General features: G+C 37.5%; 1 protein-coding gene across 1 annotated transcript; it reads left to right on the top strand.

Annotated features, from left to right (window-relative positions):
- The first annotated feature begins 83 nt into the window (after positions 1–83).
- Positions 84–17848, top strand: JMJD6 (jumonji domain containing 6, arginine demethylase and lysine hydroxylase). The gene is made up of 7 exons (XM_034408558.3): positions 84–404; positions 3307–3695; positions 4691–4977; positions 7481–7616; positions 8904–9042; positions 14714–14841; positions 15833–17848. Exons 1-7 carry the CDS (start codon positions 276–278, stop codon positions 15867–15869), a joined length of 1245 nt encoding a protein of 414 aa, XP_034264449.1. The 5' UTR covers positions 84–275; the 3' UTR covers positions 15870–17848.
- Positions 17849–18493: the final 645 nt, after the last annotated feature.

The following is an 18493-nucleotide window of genomic DNA, read 5'->3' as shown; positions in this document are numbered from 1 at the left end:
TCCTCCACTCTGGCGCCATCTATTTCCGCCTCTCGAAAGACCCAATGAGAGCTGTCCCTTCCGCGAGACCCCACCCCCCCGGCGGCGCCAGCCAATGGGAGGGCGCGGAGGTTGAACCCACGCGAGGCGGGCGGCGTCGAGGCCGCGATGCGGCGGCTGAGTCGGCGCGTTGGTGAAATTTCTGGAAGCGACGGGGCGCTGTTGTTCGGGAGGGTGCCGTCTCGGAATCCGTAGCCGGAAGAGTCGGGCGGGGAAGGCAGAGCCGCGTGGGGAGCATGAACCACAAAAGCAAGAAGCGCATCCGTGAGGCTAAGCGGAGCGCGCGCCCCGAGCTCAAGGACTCCCTCGACTGGACTCGCCACAACTATTGCGAGAGCTTCCCGCTAAACCCGGCGGGCTGCAAGGTGAGTGGGAAGGCTCGGAGAAGAGTCTCAACAAGGCTGCGGCTGCGGCTGCGGCAGGGGAAGGTGGGTGGCGGGGAAAGGGCGGCAGTCGAACGCCGCAGAGCCGGACAGGTTCTCTCATCGGGACAGGAATGGCGGGGTGGGTGGGAATTTAAATCCCTTCCCGGGGGTGGTTGGGACACATCCTGAGAGGGGCGGCTCGGATTGCTCGTCAGGTTTTGTAACCCCCTTCCTCCGGGATCTCAAGGCAGAGAGCGGTCTCTTCCTTCGGCTGATCTTGCCGACATCAACCCCGCTTGGTAGGTTGGGCACCGAGAGAGGTGAGGGGCTTAACCCACCCCCACCCCCCCGGTCTCTGTGGGGATCGAGTCGGCTGTAGGGTTCAGGATCGACCCCGAAAGACCGATGGGGCGATGATCCTTTGTTTTTGCTATGGTTATTCGTAATGCTCTTATTTATTTATTTATTGGTTCGATTTATATGCCGCCCTTCTCTGGAGACTCAGGGCGGCTTACAATGTGTTAAGCAATAGCCTTCATACTTTTGTAGATACCTGCTTAGTAGGGCTTTAGGGCTCTTCGTCAAAGTAGCAATTATTAAGTTGTTTCTAAAATAGAATATTCGGCGGTCGATAAACAATCCGAAGGTCCAACGAAAGGGGTCGCGGAGATGAAGAGTTTGGGGACAAGATAACATCTCAAAAGTGAGGAAGGTCCTTAGCACTTTGGGTAAAAACCCCTCTCGCGGGTTGTATTTTGTACAGTTTGGGCTTCCATTAAAGTGGTGGGAAAGGAACGGGGGGCTAATTATGTGACCACAAAGAGGAGGAGGGGGGGTCAATTTATTTTCCAAAGCACCAGAAGGCAAGACAAGAAACAGTGGATGGAAACTGATCAAGGGGAGAAGCAACCTGGAATTAAGGAGAAACTTCCTAACAGTGAGGACAATTAACTAGTGGAACAGCTTGCTTCCAGAAGTTGTGACTGCTTCATCACTGGAGGTTTTTAAGAAGAGACTGGAGACCCACCAGTCTGAAATGGTATAGGGTCTCCTGCTTGAGCAGGGGGTTGGACTAGAAGACCTCCAAGTTCCCTTCCAACTCTATTCTGATTCTGATGGTGCGTAAAGGATGCCTTGCTGAATTCAGTGGGACTTAATTGATGCGTAAACGTGGAAACTTTATGAACAAGAATTGATGTTTGTCATACCACACTTGTGTATTTTTAACTTTTTAATCACCAGAATTATAGGTAAGAATGGGAAAAAGGAAAGGAAATGCTCATAGCAGATAATTATTTTAAGATATTTATGATATGCTGAGAAGACATATTTATGTAAAGCAGATTTCATACAAGAATATGTGTACAGATTAGACATAATATAGAAAGTGAAGAAAAGATGAATTATTAAAAAGTAGATCTTGTAAGAATAGCAAGGAAGTGGTTGCCTCCTAAAAGTTAAAGTTTATGTTTTCATGGAATCCAGTCCTGTTCACATAGTAGGAAACATTTTTAATTATATGTGGTGTAGTTTTTAGTAGCTGTAAATAAGATTAAGCAATAATATCCAGTCCTCACCTCCCCCTGCAATCACATGACTACATTTTGGACACGTGGTCCACATTTATGAGCATTTGCAGCATCACATAGTCACATCACTGGGATTTACAATGTTTTTACTAGAAACAGGCATTTACTTCCAGTTTCTGGGGAAAAAAACACTCCACAGTGAACAATAGACTTATTTTATGACAGCGGCAACAAAAAAGGTAATAAAATCAGGTGCAGTCTCATGACGATTTGCTTAATGACCATCAAAACTTACACTCAAAATTGCAGACTCAATTGTGGTCATAAATTGAGGATTACCTCTAATGGCAAATTCATACCCTACTGTTCTTTATTTCTCTGTTGCTTTCCCAGTTAAAACTTATTCTCCTACTTTGCTAAGAGACACATATTCCAAAGTCTATTGTGTCTGTGAAAACCTCCATGCCATTTGATGTTTCTGAGGATAAGAGATGTGATAAGGCTCGTAAATGCTTTTAGATTATGGTAGATTGCAAAATATTCTTTGTTGTTTTCCTTCTTGTCCATTACTTGTACCTGAAGATTTTTCAGAGTGGAATTGTGTAATACTTTGCATAGTATACAAGTATAGTACCTAATTTAAGCTCTTTAAAGCAGATGAATTTTCCAGGTTTGTGAGGCTGCTTTAAACAACCGCAGGTAAGTTCTGGATCATGCCTCAATGCACTCCCACACAAGGGTTCTTTTCAAACTGAATGCAAAGCACTACAAAGACTAAGGTGTCCTTCAAATAATGGGACAGGTTCATTCTTTGCACCTTCTTCCTGATGAGCAAGAGTAAATAAAATTCCAATTTACCTTCCACACAAGTTTGTTAAGAAATGTAGTACAGTACTTGAAATGCATATTAAACAGCAATTTTTTTTGCACATTTGTCTGTCACAGGCAAAAATTAATGATCAGTTTGGTAGCTATCATTTGAAACATTTTATATTAAGATTTTGATTATATACTTGCTTACCTGGGAATACTTGTGAACTTAACAGCAGTTCTTTATGGAATTCCATAGTTTAAAAAATTATTTTTTTTTATAAGAATGGAAATGCAGTAGAATGGCCTCATGTAAAAATTATCTCCCAAGTTACATTACAAACACTTTTATTTCAAAATTAAAAAATAAAATCCACGTCATCTAGCAGTACCGTATAAATTTATGCAATTTTATAAGGAAAACAAGAGTTTAACATAATTTTAAAGCATTTTTGTTGACTCTGTGGGTCTCATTCTGTAGGGCTAATAGTATCATTAAGGTTCTACTGTATTACATTCTTCATTACTTGGTTTTAAAGGTAGTTCTTCATCCATTCTTGTAGGATAATGTGGAAAGAGCAGATGCCCTCCATATGTCAGTGGAAGAATTCATTGAAAGATATGAGAAACCTTATAAGCCTGTTGTCCTGTTAAATGCTGAGGCAGGGTGGTCAGCCCAAGAGAAGTGGACTCTGGAACGCCTGAAGCGCAAATACAGGAACCAGAAATTCAAGTGTGGGGAGGACAATGACGGTTATTCTGTGAAAATGAAGATGAAATATTACATTGAATACATGGAGACTACACGAGATGATAGTCCTCTCTATATATTTGACAGCAGTTATGGGGAACATCCAAAGCGCAAAAAACTTTTGGAGGACTACAGGGTACCCAAATTCTTCACTGACGATTTGTTCAAATATGCAGGAGAGAAGAGAAGGCCACCTTACAGGTATAAACTAGCTAACCTCAAGCACCAAAAGTCTGGCTTATAGACCAGTGAATTTCCATTATTCTCATTTGTCCTGCGCATACAGTCCAGGCACACTAAAACTGAGAGGGTTGTTTAGACTTTGATGTACACAGTAAAACAGGATGCCTTTCCAAATAGCAGCTACACTTAAGTTATAACTCATAAATCACTTAAAGCCCAGATAAAGTTAATATGTTTTTTAAAAGATTTTAAGGGCTTTTAGAAAAATGAACTTGTGCAATCAGTGGTTGTTTCGCTTTTCTTACCAATATTGGTCTTGGCCATAAAGCACTCTCTGAATGGATCAAAAGGCAATATTGTGTACAAATTCTGGGAAATGCAGTCTGAATACATGAATAGCACTGGATTGATAATGGTTGCTCTACTGTTTAAGTGCATCTATTGTGAGGTTCTGGATTAGATTGTTTAGGCAACAATGTCCATAGTTGGGTTCTACTATCATTGGGGAAATAAAACATTTTATTCACCTTTGCCTTTGAGATAACTGCTAGGATTTTTGGATGATTGTGTTAGATTGTTGAAATGTTAAAAAAGAATGTAGGATAATATTTTCTATCCATTCTTGACATTGTCCTTTTTTCTTTTTTATGCTCCTACATTAAAAATGGCCAGATTTTGAAATCCTTTCTTCATAGAGTGGAATGTTCATGGGACATTCTGAAAACCATTCCTCACATGGTCAGGATTCACATTTTGTAAAATAAACTGCTCAGACCTACCATGTCTTGAAGTGATATTTTATTTTCCATTAGGAAAGGGATTACAAAATTAGACTTCTATTTTTTATTCAAAAATAAATATGGAAATAATCTTCCTGAAAACTTTTGCACTATAAAACAAAATATGGAAGTGGAACAAAATGTTTAGGTCTGCTTTAGAAAAAGAAAGGAAATCTTTATTTATTTTTAGGGAAATGTTAACAAGAAAAATAATTGAGTTTTCTAATATTGCAGATGGTTTGTGATGGGCCCACCTCGTTCAGGAACAGGTATTCACATTGACCCTCTGGGAACGAGTGCATGGAATGCCTTAGTCCATGGACATAAGCGCTGGTGTCTCTTCCCTACCAGCACTCCCAGAGAATTGATCAAAGTGACCCGTGAAGAAGGAGGCAATCAGCAAGATGAAGCCATCACTTGGTTCAGAGTAATATATCCCCGAACGCAACTTCCCACTTGGCCTTCAGAGTTCAAACCTTTGGAAATAGTACAAAAACCTGGAGAGACTGTGTTTGTGCCAGGTATGCATATTTGTTAAACTCTGTTGAAGTCTCTTTTATTCTACAGTAGGGATGGTCAGTCTGTGGTCCTTTTTTTGGGGGGGGGATGTTCCACTGCCGCCTTCATTGTTGCCTTTGTATTTTGACAATGTCAAAGCTCCAAATTATCGTATTTTACGGAGTATAAGACACACCTTTTTCCCCCCCTAAAAGAGGGTGAAAATTTGGGTGCGTCATACACCGAATGTAGCCCCGCCCACCCACTGGCCCCCACTCTTTGGTCTCTGCCTCCCAGCAATTTACCTCCTTGTAGCAAGCAGCAAGAAGAAACAGACAATTTCAGCTTCAGCACAGCCTAATTAGCACAAGCTGGTTGTCCGTTGCATCGGCCTCCCCGACTCTCAGCTGTTTCAGGCTGCAGGGATTGCCATTACCTATTGCTGCATGGGCCTCTGCTGCATGCTGCAAGGAGGTAAATTGCTGGGAGCAGATTTTTTTTCCTTGTGCTAATCAAGCTATGCTGAAAACGAAAATGAAAGTAAAGCAGGCTGTTTGCTGCCACGAGGCAAAATTGCTGGGCAGCAGAGGCAGATTTCTTTTTCTTGTTTTCCTCACCAAAAAAGGTAGGAGCGTCTTATACTCCGAAAAATACGGTATGTTTTAGAGGAGAAAAGGATAATTTAATACAAAACAAAAAAGGGGGGGGAGTGGGAAACAAGTGTAGATTTATGAATGTGTGGCATGACCCCCTCTTTCATAGATTTACTAACCAGGGTATTCCTTAAAATCAAACAGTCTAGAAAAGCTGCAAAGGCTTATCTTTATATATCCAATAGTATAATGAACATAAAGGAAGCATTACAGATGGATAGATGAATAAACCTAATATAAAGTGAGTTCAAAAAAGAAACTGAAATAGGGATGCTCTAAATAATTAGAATGTTATGGAAGTTATGGTGAATGAATCCATGAATAATGTCTGCTGACAGACATCTTAATTAGTGCAATCAGAGGACTGACAGGATGATCGTTCTTAAATAACTTCTTAAAATCAGTTACTTCAATGCATTAATACAGCTACATATGCAAAATAGATATTCATTTTAGGATGTCTTTTACATAGTTAGGAGAAGTGATTTTCCTTGTCCTTTCAGAGTTTCATGAAATGGAAATAAAGTCCCTATGGTCAATCTGATTAAATAATTTAACCTATTAAACCTAGTGTAATCATGATGTTGGTATGATACCAGGGAGACCCAGGCTCAAGTCCACCCTTACACATGGGAAGTCATTGAGCGATTTTAGGTAGTCACACATTTTCATCTTAAAATTGAATAAATAATTTGTCGTGGTTTAATAATGTCTACCATAATGCATGATATACATGACAAGAAATGGAATGTGGATTTCAGTCATGTTCTATGTTAGCTGCTTGCTTATTTTATTAGCTATATTTTAATAGTGCTTTTAACAAGATAATTTTTATTGGATTTTTTTTTTTTTTTTTTTACTGTGAGCACACTGGCCCACGTTAAAAATGAAATTCTGTTGCCTGCTCATAAATATTCCACCTTTATTTAAACTCGGAGTATTCCAGCACCAAATCTTCACTGGCATTATCTGTTAAAGATAATTAAAAGCTGGAAAATTTAGTGATTTTAACCAATTTTATCATATGAAAGTGTGGTATATACCCTATGAATATTTTAATTACTATCTAGAAAAGTCATTTGTATATAATTATTGAAACTTTTTTAAAAAAGGATAAAAATCATGCAAACTAATATAAAACAGGGAATAAGAAATAAAGAGACAAAGAAAAAATCAGATAAAAGATGCAAGAAAAAAATGAAAAATAGAAAAAAGATACAAAAAGTGGCTTCCTGTATTCTTTATCCTTGTTACAAGTACAATTACATTTTAACTCCTCTCTAGTTACATCATAATCTTTCATTCCCCTTGATTTTCCAATAATTTCTGATCTGTCAACCATTTGTTCTTGTCTGCTGTTTCCCTTCTATGACCTGCTTCCTGAGCTAAAATCCATAAGGGGGCTTGGTGGCTCAACCTGTGTTTATACATATTCCCTAGTCTCAATTCCCAAGTGCCACTGTCAAGAGAATTCAGTCATCTGATAAACACAGGTAGAAAAGTTTGTATCATATAGTCCCCTTTCTATGCAGATAATTTCAGCCTGGGTCTACTGGAATTTTACATAAAAAGGAGTACAGATTTATCAGCTTTTGCAAAAAAAAAAAAAAAAAGATTCCTCCCCCCCCGCTCCCCTCCCTTCCACTGTCTGCTCAATTCTACATTCTCTACAATATATGGAAAACTAAAAGGAGAACTTGTGTTGGAAATTTAAGACAGAATTAGTTGCTATTGCTGATCAGACCTTTGGGATGTATTACAAAGAAAACATGTAAAACAAACAAACAATTGATTGTAAAGTAACAGTTAAAACAATGATTTACATATTTTCTTCTGTTGATGATCATAAGCTTCTACAGTGTTGCATTTGTAGGTGGCTGGTGGCATGTTGTTCTCAATCTTGACACGACTATTGCTGTCACTCAGAATTTTGCCAGTTGTACAAACTTCCCTGTGGTGTGGCACAAGACAGTAAGGGGAAGACCGAAGTTATCTAGAAAATGGTACAGGTGAGAGACATCAATGTTATTTCAATGATTTCCCAGGTGCGGGTTGGATAAGCCAGCTGTTGCTTAGTAGAGCAATGCAGACACCTGGAATAATGCTTAATGTAATATGTGAAATGTTAATCTAATTAAGTTTTTTGCATTTTGGAAAGACTTTCTGGACAGTCTGGCTTGTAATAGCAACATGGTCCATGGAGTCCAGAAGAAGAATTAGGCTTCTGGATTTCAAGATTCATTAAGGTGACTCAACTATATATTTAAAAGTTATAGTTTTAAGGCTGAGAATGTTTGATCACTCAGTTATTAAACACAAAAGTAATATTAAAGTGATTGCTGATTAAAGTTGTTTTAATTAAATAAAATTAAAGGTGAAGCTTCCTAACTTTACTGTGGAGGTAAATGCATCCCAACTAGCTCCAGGATTTCTAAACTTTCGCACAGGAATAGTCTTTTGTATCCTACCAAGCATTGCTGGATCAAGCCAAAGGTTTAGGTATTACAGTCCCATAACAATGTGTCACCTGGTCTTTGGGAAACAAACAGATCCAGTAGCTCCATGCAGGCAATAGCCCTCTCTTGTTATATTTTGGGTAAGCAGTTTCATATTTTTAAGAATAATATTAATAGCCTGTTCTGTTGTAGGATTAATTTGGGTCATGTTTTAAGAACAGAGAATTTGTACATCTCACTACTGATTTCACTTAGCTACCTGAGATACATAATATTTTATAGCTGTAGCAGTTTGATATTCCATATGTTGTGTACAAATGCCAGTTCCTATGTGGGTGGGTTTAATGCCAGTTAAACACTTAGGGAAAACCTCTAAAAACGAAGTGAAATGAGGACAATAGAAAAAAAAAACCTGATTTCACCAGTGAAATATTTTCCTAATTTTCCTAAATTAATAAAATGGGCAGTAAAAGCTGAATTTTGAGAGAACAGAGTAAACTGCCATCCATTATGAAGCCCCAACTGGGAAGAAGCCTTGGCAAAGTCAAAAGCAAAACTGCCTCGAGATGGATGATAATCTTGCAAAGCAAACATTTTTGAGACAACTGTTTCTTTTTTTCTTTGGTAACAAAGATATGACCCAGTTTATTAGCTTTTACCAAGTCACTACTTTTTAATTTATTGTTTGAGGAGAAGAGCAGGGCATATTCTTGTTACGGTATATTTTGTTATGCTGTAAAAATGTTCTGAGTGGCCTATGGAGTAAAGAATAGGATGTGTTATACTCTTTCGTTTCTTTAAAACATAATGCTTTTATCCTCTTTATTTATACACCCCAAGGGTCCTCAAGCAGGAACATCCTGAACTAGCTGTACTAGCTGATTCTGTTGACTTACAAGAATCAACGGGCATTGCTTCAGACAGTTCTAGTGATTCATCTAGTTCTTCCAGCTCCAGTTCTTCAGATTCTGATTCAGAGGTAAGGACTGGGCTGCTGCAGATTACACCTACGTAAGAACTAAACAACACCTGCTACTTAATCCAAGCTATAGCTATACATAAAAACAAAAAATCAAAACTGTCCATAAAAGAGGAGAAGTAAGATTCTCAAGCAAAATCAATGATATTATTAATTGAATCTAAGAAATCCTGAGAAGGATCTGCCTGTCCTGCATGGTATTGGAGGACAGTACCTTGAAAGATCTACCATATTTTTCAGAGTATAAGACGCACCTTTTCCCCCCCAAAAAAGAGGATGAAAATCTGGGTGCATCTTATACTCCGAATGTAGCCCCGCCCAGCCTCGCAAACGAAGATTTCAGAGGCTGAAAGACGCCTCTGAAAGAAGCTTCAGAAAAAAAGCCTCTGAAAGGCTTTTATCTAAAATAATATGGCAAGCAACGAAAGAAGAATCAATAAAGGTTCTAATCAAACTAAGCTAACAAATTTGGAGAATGATAAAATAACCAACAGATCAGAAGAGGTTAATCTACATACCAATACCAAAGAAAAGAGATTGAACAGAGTACAGATAATCCTTCAGGATAAAAGCCTCTGAAAGAAGCTTCAGGAAAAAAGCCTTTTTTTCTGAAGCTCTGTTTTGGAGGCTTTCAGAAGCAGAAAAAACAAGGCACAGAGCTCACAACCAACGAACCTGTTGCTAAAATTCACGTCTGGGAACAGCTGATTGGGGGTTTTCTGGGATGCTGATCCACCCACCAATCAGCTTTTTTTCTTATTTTCCTCCCCAAAAACTAAGGTGCGTCTTATACTCCGGTGCGTCTTATACTCCAAAAAATACGGTATGTTGTCCATTTCATATGAAGTTGCAAACTCTGCTGCTGCCGATTATACCAATTAACATATTCAGAAGAAACATTTTAGAGACAAACTGCGTGTCTATGAATGGCATTCATACTTCTGTTATGACATTCTCCAAGTCATCCCCCCCAATAGTAAACCATTGAGAGACCACAAAAGAGTGATTGAGTATTAAGCTCTTTTGAAAAAGTATTAAGTATTAAATTGAGGGGGAAAAGGCTTACAGTATGTTGGTGAGCCTTTCTTCCATTTTGGCTGCTTCTACTGTGGGATTTAATTGAGGCAGCTTGTCTTAAATTGGTACCGGTTAAGGCCAGCTCTGTCTATAAGAAGACAGTTACAACTTGGTTATGGATAGGCATAATATAATTATATCTTCTCTCTTACTGCATTGCTGGTTATCATTCAACAACCCTTTTCTGGATGTCCAACTCCTTTTTACCCAAAAGGGTAAAAGGGAGTTGCCGTTTCTTGTGTCTAGTTTGCATGCACTTTGTATCATAGTTGCCTCAATTTCCCTCTTAATCTGGACTATCTTGGCAAGTTACCTGGGTTTCTTTTCATTGTATTACTTCCAACAAAGTGAATAGGGTTCTCTGAACCACTGTGATCTAGATCCTTGCCTATCCTGGCTCTGTGTAGTTGGGGAGGGTGGTTAATTCTGTGAACCTGGGAAATTGTGAACACCTCTATGGGTTTGATGCCAGCAGCCTATAAGGAGGCATTAGTCATCTCCTCCTTAGGAGGTCTTCTCTGTATCTAGAGGTCTTAGATAATTATCACCTGGTCTCCAACCTTCCTTTTGTGGCAAAATGTGTTGAGATACTTGTTTGAGATCAACTACAGAGCACTAAAGAAGAAGTGGGTTATCTGGATTTGGTATCAGGGTTCACACCCTGGCAATGGATAGAGTTGGCATTGGTTGCTCTGTTGATGAATTATATCAGTACCTGGACATGGATTGTTTGTTATGGTCCTTTTGGACCTTTTAACAGCCTTCAGTATAATTGATTATGGTGGTGTTCTAGATGGGGTATGGGGATCGGAGGCACTGTTTTGCAGTAGTTCTGCTGCTTCCTTTGTAGTTCAAATTGATGGTAGTTGCAAGAGAGAAAATAGCATGTAATTCCAGGTCAGAGAGACACTTTTTTTTCCCCCCAAAATTTTTTTTTTATTTTTTAAAACATAAAATACATCTTTTTAGAACAAGGGTTTGGTCCGGCATAAAATGAGTACAATTATTCACATTCCCTCAATCAATTTTGTTCCAAATTTTATCCATTTACATCTTTAAAAAAAAGAAAAAAAAATCTTATTTTAAACATTTATCTTTCTACTATTACACCCAAAATTCTAAACAATAAACACCATTCTAAATCTTTATCATTTTAACAATCAATATTTCATATATATTCCTCAATCCTAAAACCCATTACTTCAAATCTATATTTTACTTCTCTTAAATGACATCTAATATCCATAGTCTTGACAAAAAGTATTTTCCTCCTCTCTTAAAGTCATTTCATAAACAATCAACATTTCCTTCTATAGTTTACTTCCACAATACTTTATTTTATTTACTTCAAGTTTATTCTCATATTTTATTGAATCTAATTTTTGACTGGTTCATAGTTTAAATATCTATTTCCCAGCTGTATTTTCCAATACTCCTGTCTGTATTTATTTAAACTGGTTCACAGTTTAGCTACTATTCTCCAGTAAAATCTCTTCCACTTCTTCCTAAGTTTATTTTTTAGCTGGTTCGCATCTTAATCAGCTGCTTTCCAGCAATGCTTTCCTCCACTCCTCACCTTAATTATTTTAGCTGGTTCACAGTATAATTTTAACTGCATACCAACCTTCTCCTTAATTCCTCCTAAATCTATTATAAAACTGGTTCACAACTCAAGTAGTTGCCTTCCAGCAATGCTTTCCTCCACTCCTTACCTTAATTATTTTAGCTGGTTCACAGTATAATTTTAACTGCACACCAACCTTCTCCTTAATTCCTCCTAAATCTATTATAAAACTGGTTCACAACTCAAGTAGTTGCCTTCCAGCAATGCTTTCCTCCACTCCTACCCCTATTTTTAACTGGTTCACAACTTTATTTCAATTGATCCCCAGGTATAGTCTCCTCCACTCCTAACTTTTTATTTTTGGCTAGTTCACAGTTTTGCTTTAACTGTTACCCAGCACATGCTTTCCTCCACTCCTAATTCTTATTTTTATTTTTAACTGGTTCCCAATTTACTTTAACTGTTCTCCAGTATGATGCTTTCCTCCACTCCTACCTTATTTGTAAAACTGGGTCACAGCTTTGCTTTCACTGATCTCCAGAATCATGCTTTCCTCCACTCCTAAATTCATTTATTTAACTAATTCATAACATTTATCTCTTATTCAGTTGTTTAGCTCCAGATTACTTCGGAATGTGTTACCAATATTGTTTTCCAATCTATTCTCCTCCATATCTCCTACCAATTTAAGATAAAAGTATATTTCAATAAATATCTTATCTCCTATTCTCTCTTAAGTTTTCTCCCATTCCGTGCTTATTTCTTATTTTCAATAGGAAACATTTTGAAACACTTTAAGATCAATTTTTTATGGTTCTTAATTCTATAAATAATTCTTTTTAACATCCAATGCCTTTAAAGGTAAACATTTTCTTCCAGATTATTAAATCTGTAGGTAATGCTAGTTAAAAATTCAAAGTTTAAAAAAAGCATTAGAACATCCAAAAATCAAGTTTTCCTTCAATCATTTATGCTCTTATTTCTTAATCAAATTGTTTATATATTTATATGAGAATAATAATAGAAAAAAAGGAGAGAGTAATAGCAATAATAATTACAATAAAAGAAATACAAAAAAATAAGGCAACACTAAAAAAAGAAAAAGGAAAAAGGAAGAGAGTAGAAATATAACAAAAGAAGTCAAATGGATTAAAAAAGAAAATAGAGAGGGGAAAAGAAACAAAGAGAAAGATACTAAAAGAAAGAAATAGAGAGAGAGCATAGAGAAGAAAAGAAAAAAAGTCTCTCCTAGCATTATTCACCCACCCAGAAACCGTTACATTCATTTAAATCAAAATATAATATTTTGTTGTCTTGTTACATAATATATTCCATTATTCCTTTCTCCAGTCAGTCCAAATATGTATCTTTTCCATTTCAATGTCATCAAAGTTATGAGTTCTACAAAGTTAATTCTGAAGCTATTCCATATATGATATCATCATGTCCTTCTATTGCCACACCCTTATTTTGTTGCCACATTTATTAGTTCAGTTTTCATTGTTCCATTTGATTTCTTCTTTCTAATCTTCAATAAATCCTCCAGTGAACAGATTATGTACCCTAAGTCAAGTTCTCTGAGTCTTTTCCTCAAAATAGTCAAGTTTAGATAACAAGCAACAAAGTCTCTCTTTTCAAGTAACAAGCAGCCTGGAATTTACACTTTCACTTTTCAGCTGGCAACCATTTTATACGTCTCCGTTTGTCTTTTTCCTTTGCTTTTGAAGGCATAATTATTTCCTCTTCTCCTTCCTTTCTCCCAAACATAGTCGAATTTCATTTATCCACCAAAAAATTAAGAAAGAATATATCCAGATCCGTAGTCCAACATTTCCAAAAAGTCAGTAATTTATGTTATCCACAACAGGTCTTTTGTCTTTGTGCCCCAATAGTTCTCAGCCGCTGTTAAGGCTGGGGCAGACTAATTGTAATTCAGCGTTTGTGGGCAGTTCCTGCCTGGGTTGATGTCCACTCACCCGGCATGCAAACTCCCGGCTCCGCTCTCCGCTTCTCCTCTTCTCTTCCTGCGCATTCTTGTATCCCAGTTGCTGCGGTCTCAGGGCAGTCACCATGGCCGCCGTTCCACCGCTGCCGGCACAGAGGGCAAGCCTCCGGCCCCGAGGAACCTGCCCGTTCCTCTCGGCCGTCCAAGGAGTCCCTCTCTATCCCCCTGTCCCTACAGGACAGGGTAGATCCAAAGACCTACCCGCCGGCGGGGCTCCAAAGAGCCCACTAATTCCCCGTCTGTATCCCTGCGGCGCCAACTGGAAGTCTCCAGGTCAGAGACACTCTTGAAGTCCTACCACTGCCTGTAGTTTCGTGTGATTTTGGATGGAACAGAACAGGCTCAAACTAAACCCTAGCAAGAGAAAGTTACTGATTATACATCAAGGATTTTCTACAATCCCTGTTTTGTTTCTGGATGGGGTTAAAACATATAAGTAGTCGTTGCTTAACATCCATTTGTTCAGCAACCATTCAAAGTTACAGTGGTGCTGAACACAGAAACAAGTGCGTTTTGGCTGCCTGCAGATTTAACTACCACCACCTGGCTCTGCTCATCACTGTACTGCTGTACCAGCCAGGGCCTTCTTTTGCTCCAGAGCCTTTGACAGAACCTCTACTCATGTAGAGGAGCGGCGTGCAATGTGGCAGGCAGGGCTTGTGACAGTAGATGGGCAGCCAAATGGACAGAGAAGAGGGGGGAGGTAGGTGGATGGGGGTAGTTTAAGAGGAGGCAATCCCTAACCTTTTTCCAAGAATGGCTTGGATCTGGTGAGTCCTCACTTAATGACTATGGGATTCATTGGCTAATCACAGCTGGGATTACCAAAACTGCCATTACTAAGTGGAACAGTCGCATGACACTTTATTTAATGATGGTTGCTAATCCTAATTATGGACTGTTAAGTGAGGAGTAGTTATACTGGATGTTGTTCCTCAAATATCGTGGCTGCTTTTTCTGATGAAGCCTTATAAAAATTGAATAGTTTTGAACTTATTTATTTATTTAACTTATTTCTCATTTAGTGCGATTCTAGCTCTGAAACTGAAGGAATGGTGCATCGAAGGAAAAAGCGGAGAACATGCAGCATGATGGGAAATGGTGATACTACCTCTCATGATGACTGTGTGAGCAAAGAGCGTAGCTCCTCCAGGTAGTAAACCAAAATATTCATTCTTACCAGCCAGAGATAAAAGTTAGTGAGATCTATAGCTGTGACCTTGCACAATCAGATTACAAATTCAGATTGCAGTCAGAGAATATTCGGGAATATCTATAAAGAATAAAGCTTATCCCATTATATGTAAGCAGATATCCCATTTCTAATGCTCTAAACTTATTTTTTTCTATTTATCAAAACTCCTGAGGAGGACATTTTCACTCATTAATCCTAAATCTTTTGTCAAACTATTCTCTTCACATAAACAGAATGCACACAATTGAAAATGCTGTTGTTAAGGCATTGGATCAAATGTTACACTTGTAAAGACTTTAAAATGCTACAGTTAGCAATGGAGGAATAAGAATTTAGTGTGCAATTATATAATGAAATGTCTTATATAGTTAATTCCCTGTAGTGCTGTTGCCTTAAATACCTCCAGGGTAACCATATTCTATCAAAGATGATTACTTATATTAAATCTTCCTTTTTAAAATTGTATATGTTGATATGGGTAGGAGATTATGGTTGGGCTACTAAGTGACTAAAAGCAGCTAACAAGGTCACATAGGAAAGTAGCACCATCTTTTTTTTTTTTAGATCATTCTTTATAAATCAAATAGAAATAGAAATAAAATAAAATATAGTTAATGAATTCTAGACACACTAGCTTTTGCTTAAGAGGAAATCCTGAATTTATACAGACCTTATATTTCTGCGGACAAAATCTCAGGGTAAATATCTCATCCCTCTTAATTTTTTGTATCTAAATTCTCACCAAATATTAAATGATCAAAGGCTCTTTCCCTAATTCCTTCTGATTTCATTTGTTGTCACAGTGAAAGAGATTCCTTTGATGTTGAAGAAAATAGGATTACTTACAAGAAATCTAAGATACATAGTTTTCCAAGGAAAGACTGTATTGTCACTTGCATGTTACAAGAAACTTGCCATGACAGATATTTATATTTTTTATTTTTGACAGAATTAGGGAATCTTGTGGAAGTCGTGCTCATCCATGAAAGATAACAAGACCTTCTGCAGATAGTTGCGACCAGCCAGATGTCTTCTGTTCCTCCCACCAGCTTTATACTTGAAGCATTTTGAAGACTTCCCTGCTCCATTTTTATTTTTAAGTCTAAAGTTTTAACTTCCATTTCCTGTTATCAAAGTCTGACGTGTTGCTAACTAAAGGAGAACACTCAAGATTTCTATGTGTTCAAACTTTTTTCCCATAGTCTACCAGTCAGCAGTAATAAACGGAAGGCAGTGTTGATGTCTATAAAGTCATACTATAGTTTCCAACACTATACAGTCAACAAAGGAAATGACAAATTTCTACTAACAAAACTGTCTTTTAAAACAAACCCTGCTCCAATATTGTCATATGTTTACAAGATGAATTTTAGTGCATTAACAACTGGGGGTCAGACATACAACCGTTAGTCTGCAATTATAGCACAAGCGAACCAAGATGATTCTCCTATTGTGTAAATTATTACATGTAAAAGCACCTTTTATAATTCTGAATATATCGGTAACATCAATCCAACCATGGACTAATGAAATTCTTATGAAAATATTGTTTGAACCAGCAGTTCATCATCATTGCTTCACTTTTTTCTATTTTAATATTTTAAAAAACTGCAGATACTTGCAGTCACTTTGGAAGTATAACCCAGAAACAAATGGAGATGGGAGAAACTAGCTGCCTCATTTATCTCTCCCTGTGGGAATTTCTGGAAACATGTGAAGGTAGAAGGATTTTTTTCCTAAAAGGAGTGGATAGAGTCTGAATAAATATAAATAAAATATCTATTTAACGAGGAACTGCTTTTTGGGAGCCTACAAACTTTCTACTGTTATCTACTGTTCTAGTGTTGTAGATATTTGAGGTGTGTGTATTCTGTCCTGAATAATGTGGTTGTATGCCTGTCATGACAGCTGGATTATTTAAGGGTGTGCTGCTGTTTCAATGGCACTTTTGTTGGTAACAGAGACTGGTATTCTGTTCTGAGGTGCGCTTATATCTCCATTTATGAAGGTAATTCCATTCCAAATTGAAAAGGTTAGATACAGCAAAATGAAAATATTCTGTACACTGATCACCCTTGAGAATGTAATAATTGATTGAGATTTTCTTACAAGGTATGGAGCACAGGTTATTTAATTCTGTTCTACATAACTGAAGATCTTAAGAAAATCCATATTTAGTGGATGGTGGAATGTGAAATCAGTTCGTGCATGGCCATTTACTAACTGTCTTCTGGCCAGAGTTAGAGTGTGGGAGGAGTGGCAATTTTAGTTGAATATTCCTTATGAAGAAATGTTCCAAATGCTAGTAAAGAATAGTGTACAGAATTTTCAAAAATTGCTTCCTTCTCTCTACCTTTCCCGTAGTAGGAACCTCATTTTAAAATCTCATTTCTCTCTGCAAATGGAATTTACTTTTTAGACAGGATGTTCTGGAACAGCCCATTACGTTTCTGAATACAGTTAAACCTTGTTTGACTAGACCTTGTTACAATGAACTATGGCTTGGGTTTTAAGATTTATTAAATGTTGTTCAATTTGCAGGTTCTTTACACACAGACAGACATGAACACTTCCTTTAACTAGAAATCTGGTATATTTGTGTCACAAGGAATCAGATAAATCTGTTCGGTCATAGGTTATTTTGGTTTTAATCAGGAAGTTAATATGAAAGAAATGAGCATTGTTTTGACTGATAAAAAAAGAACCCTCCTTATGTGGCATTTCCTATATAATGGAATCTGATTTTTCAAAACAAATAAATTTTTTGTTCAGTTTGCATGAAAAGTTACTAATAATGGCATTCTTAGCAATAGTAGCCATAGGCAGTAGTGGAATGGCATAAGTTTTTAAATCTTTTTAATAATAATGAGGTTTGTTTATAACAGCTGTTTGCTTCTGATGTTACATTTTATATTTCAGATTCCCAAATTGATAAATAAACTTGGTTATTCCTTCTTTTAAAAAAGAATTAAATTTTATTTATGAAACTGTGCATACTTGTACATGAGACTTAAATAAGGATTTGCCTCCGGTACTAACAATTATAGCTTTATGTAGTGATTAATTTGGTTTAGCTGTGCTTTTTTGCCTATATTTTTATCCTATTAAGCTAAAGCCAGTTTACCAAGTTATAAGAAGGTCTTCTAAACAATGTATTTAGGCTAAACACTAAGATGGGCTTTTGTTGCCTTCTTTGGAACAGTAGCTTTTGTAAATTATCTTTATGGATCACAGGAAGATACATGACATGTATAATAACTCAGTCCTGGTATTTTAAAAAAATAATTCTCGTTACAAAGTTAATTCCTAGTTGATTATTAATTCCGCTTTATTTTCTCAAGAAGTCACCATTTACCAGAGAAAATACATGTTCTGAACAACTAGTTCATTACATTAAGTCAATTTATCCTAGACTTTTCCATAGATCTTAATTCACATTTTACCAAGACCTATTGTATTTTTCGCTCCATAAAACACACTTTTTTGTCTCCCAAAAGTGGGTGGAAATGTCTGTGCGTCTTATGGAGCTAATATTGCCGAAGCCCCACCGACCCACCGGGCCCCACACTTCGGCAGTTTTTGGCCTCTGCACTTCCCGTTTTCGGCCTCC

Source organism: Pantherophis guttatus, chromosome 2 (genome assembly GCF_059756535.1).
Source record: "Pantherophis guttatus breed Tessera chromosome 2, ASM5975653v1, whole genome shotgun sequence".
NCBI classification, from domain to species: Eukaryota; Metazoa; Chordata; class Lepidosauria; order Squamata; family Colubridae; genus Pantherophis; species Pantherophis guttatus.
Note: the sequence above shows the minus strand (reverse complement) of the source record. Positions and strands in the feature narration are given on the sequence as shown.

Excerpts from the sequence above, each read along its gene's own strand:
- JMJD6 (XM_034408558.3), top strand. The coding sequence starts at position 276 with ATGAACCACAAAAGCAAGAAGCGCATCCGTGAGGCTAAGCGGAGCGCG. Across the intron at positions 3,696-4,690 it reads AAGAGAAGGCCACCTTACAG|ATGGTTTGTGATGGGCCCAC; the intron begins GTATAAACTAGC and ends CTAATATTGCAG. Across the intron at positions 7,617-8,903 it reads TTATCTAGAAAATGGTACAG|GGTCCTCAAGCAGGAACATC; the intron begins GTGAGAGACATC and ends ATACACCCCAAG.